Below are 3,797 nucleotides of genomic sequence, written 5' to 3'. Positions count from 1 at the left end.
CTAAGGGCTAACTTCACTTCGAGTTCGAGCAAGTTCTCACTCGATCATAAAAGCCCAAGGGCTATTTTAACCTGAGTTCGAGCAAACTCTCGCTCGGGGACTATCTATAAAGCCTAAGGGCTAACTTTACTTCGAGTTTGAACATGTCCTCACCCAATCATAAAAGCCCAAGGGCTATCCTAACCCAAGTTCGAGCAAACTCTCACTCGGAGACTATCTATAAAGCCTAAGGGCTAACTTTATTTCGAGTTCGAGCAAGTCCTCACTTGATCATAAAAGCCCAAGGGCTATCCTAACCTGAGTTCGAGGAAACTCTCACTCGGGGACTATCTATAAAGCCTAAGGGCTAACTTTACTTTGAGTTCGAGCAAATCCTCACTCGACTATAAAGCCTAAGGGCTAACTTCACTTCGAGTTCGAGCAAGTCCTCACTCGATCATAAAATCCCAATGACTATCTTAACCCGAGTTTGAGCAAACTCTTGCTCGGGGACTATAAATAAAGCCTAATGGCTAATTTTTTATGAGTTCGTGCAAGTCCTCACTCGATCATAAAAGCCCAAAGGCTATCCTAACCCGAGTTTGAGCAAACTCTCACTCGGGGACTATCTATAAAGCCTAAGGACTAACTTTACTTCAAGTTCGAGCAAATCCTCACTCGACTATAAAGCCTAAGGGCTAACTTCACTTCGAGTTCGAGCAAGTCCTCACTCGATTATAAAAGCCCAAGAGCTATCTTAACCCGAGTTCGAGCAAACTCTCGATCAGGGACTATCGATAAAGCCTAAGGGCTACCTTTAATATAAGTTCGAACAAGTCCTCACCCGATCATAAAAGCCCAAGGGCTATCCTAACCCGAGTTCGAGTAAACTCTCACTCGGGGACTATTTATAAAGCCTAAGGGCTATCTTAACTTCGAGTTCGGGCGAATCCTCACTCGTCTGTTAAGCCTAAGAGCTACTCAAACTCTAGTTCAAATGGTCATTCGGGGTCCATCGATCTCGGTCGAAAGATCAAAGCCCCCAGCATGGGTTTTTTCAAGGGCCTTCCACCGAGACTGACACTTGGCACGCTCGGCAACCTCCTTTTCCCAAACCTGTGCAGTTTCCTTTTGTAGAACAGTTTTAGATGTTTGGGCCATTTTGTTTTTGTGAGCAAGGAAGAATAGAGATTGGAATATGTGGTGCTTTGAGAAGAACAAGCAAAGGAACTCGGACTCAATTCGTTTCTTATCATTACACTCCAAAAAACTAGGGGACTATCTATATACGGTCAAAATCGGGATGCCCCTTTTTGTTCAACTGACCAAGGCTGGAACGTGGTAGATCAAGTTTGGACCTTGATTTTTATCTATAGCGCGGGGCTAAGTTATCGAGACCCTAGAACCGATTAAGCTCGAGGTCGACCAAGACCGAGACCAAATAAAATGGAGATCGAAGCTAAGTCGAGTAATAGAAAATCGAGACATCCGAGATCTGCCAAGGATCGTGGCGAGAATCTTGGCGCGAATCAAGTCAAGACCGGTTGTTCATCTAATCATGGGATTTCCTTCCATATATAGAATTGTACCTTAAGTAGAATTCATCTACTATATAAAGGGAGTTCTAATCATTTGTAAGAGAGATTGTTCTCACGTATCAAAGCAATGTAACACTCTCTTTAGCTCATATTCTTGTTCGTCAGCTTGTTATATTTTTAAATGTTCTTGTACCAATCAGCTCGAGGGTATTCAAGCTCGAGGGCTGAATTCCATTCAAACGCTGGTTTGCTTTATCTCATTGCTAATTTCTACTATTAATCTTTATATTTATCAATTAATATTAAGTGAAATTACGTGTCCTTAAAACCATATTATAAATTTAATTGTTATCCAATTTTAAGGGTAAACAGATAGCTATATAAATTTTTTCTTATTTTCATTCTAAGTTTTGCTTGTCATTATTATTCCAATATTAAATATTTTTGTTATTAAAATTATATGTATATATAGAGTTTGAGAGAGAGATATATTTGAACCCTCATATCCTCTTATAAACTGGTTTGATTAATCTATGAAGTAACTATCAATAGTACAATGAGCCTCTATTATCTTAACAGGTGAAATTTGTGTATTTATTTCATTGAATTAGGTAAGAATCGTCCCGTACAAGATATGCATAAATATTCAAAATGAAATGTCTATCATGTTCATGGCTAAGTTCTCCATCATCAGATATTCCATTTCCCCTAAGCAATTCATCTTAGTGGTTCCATTGCCTGCATTTTCAAACACACAAGAATTAGACTAATGTTACTATAAAATACAAGGTTAACGTACGTCTAATTCTTCTCTTTCCAGTGCCGTTGAATTAATCAAACTTAAGCTGGTCTTTTGGTAAAAAATCTTGTCCTCATTTCAAAACAAACTATTTTAGTGAATTTTAATATGTTGTACTACCATATGTTACTTTTCGTACTAATTAATTTTCAAGTGACTAATTCAGTTTATACACACCGTTACCTATAATTATCTTTTGAATAACCTAGCAGTGGATATGTATACAAATTATTTTACACTAGTGGTGTATATTAGTTAGTTAAAGTCTTTTTTCTAAGAGATCATGGGTAAAATACTGAAACAATAAGAAGAGACATGCATACCGTAAAAAGAATTAGGCATGGTTTGGTTGAAGGTTGGATATTTGTTGAACTTCTTGAGAGGACAAGAGGAAAGTGGAAGAATTGGTATATTTTGGCAATTGCATATCTCAATCATGTTGCCATCTGGATCATGAAAGAAGAGTTGATCCACAGTGACTCCACCTTCTTTCACAGTTGCTGTTACATACTCAATCTTCAACTCTTCCAATCTCTCAATAATGAGGTTCATATCAGAGCATTGAAATGAAATGTGATTGTCTTTTGGGTTTATCTTTCCCTTCTTTGATGGTGCATCTTCTTTTCCTAGCAAATGTATTCCAATTCCATGGTTGAATAACCTGAAAAATCAACCCAAATTGTCATAAGTTCTCAAATGTTAGGAGAAATGCACGTAAAAATTAAACAGAGAATAGGTGTATTTACCAAGCTCCATCAAAATCAAAGGAAGAGGGTCTCTGGATTAGAACAAAGCCAAGAACTTGCTCATAGAATTGGACACTTTTGGGAACAGATTTGCAAACAAACGAAACATGATTCAATGCTAACAAAGGCATCTTTGTAATTTCCTCATCCGATGACCAGTTGAAGGTTGTCTCCTCAGCAGTTTCTGCTTTCATTATCTCTTTTCCCATTCTATATATATCTCTTATACACCCTAAATAGTTCCACTCTTTCACTCTCCAAGTACTCAATTAATTAATGATATCAATAGTAAATAGTAGATGGAAGATGAAATACTCCTTAAATTTCTGTGAGGAACTTTACAAGAAGTGCACGCATATATATAAGCACAAATGAGATAAGGGTGTAGGGTACTCTTTCACTTGTACGGAGGGTCGGGTCGGGTTGTGTTAGGTGGGGATGAGGGGTAAACCATATATCCGCTTTAACTTCATTTATTAAAAAGTAATAATAATTTATATTAGGGGTTTACGCGATATCAATGAGAGATCCAACCACTTATTTAATACAATACCGTGTTTCTGAGTTGACTCCTGCATGCATATACTAAAAACAAGTATAAAAAAAAAAAAAAAAAAACTCGGTGCGCTAAGTTCTTATTTTGTGCGGTCCGTGAAAGGGCCGGACCACAAAGGTTTATTATACATAGTTTTACCCTATATTTCTGCAAGAGATTATTTTCACGGCTTTCTGGTT

The 3,797-nt window shown here is 37.5% G+C and overlaps 1 protein-coding gene across 1 annotated transcript; it reads right to left on the bottom strand.

The window, feature by feature from the left end:
* Positions 1-2,006: 2,006 nt before the first annotated feature.
* On the bottom strand, positions 2,007-3,395 carry LOC104247275 (glyoxylase I 4-like). Its single transcript, XM_009803231.2, has 3 exons — positions 3,063-3,395; positions 2,640-2,977; positions 2,007-2,255 (listed from the first exon to the last, which is right to left on the bottom strand). Exons 1-3 carry the CDS (start codon positions 3,269-3,271, stop codon positions 2,164-2,166), a joined length of 639 nt encoding a protein of 212 aa, XP_009801533.1. The 5' UTR covers positions 3,272-3,395; the 3' UTR covers positions 2,007-2,163.
* Between the last annotated feature and the right edge of the window lie 402 nt (positions 3,396-3,797).

Source organism: Nicotiana sylvestris, chromosome 1 (genome assembly GCF_000393655.2).
Source record: "Nicotiana sylvestris chromosome 1, ASM39365v2, whole genome shotgun sequence".
NCBI lineage: Eukaryota > Viridiplantae > Streptophyta > Magnoliopsida > Solanales > Solanaceae > Nicotiana > Nicotiana sylvestris.
The sequence above is the reverse complement of the archived record's forward strand: the minus strand, read 5'-3'. Positions and strand labels throughout refer to the sequence as shown.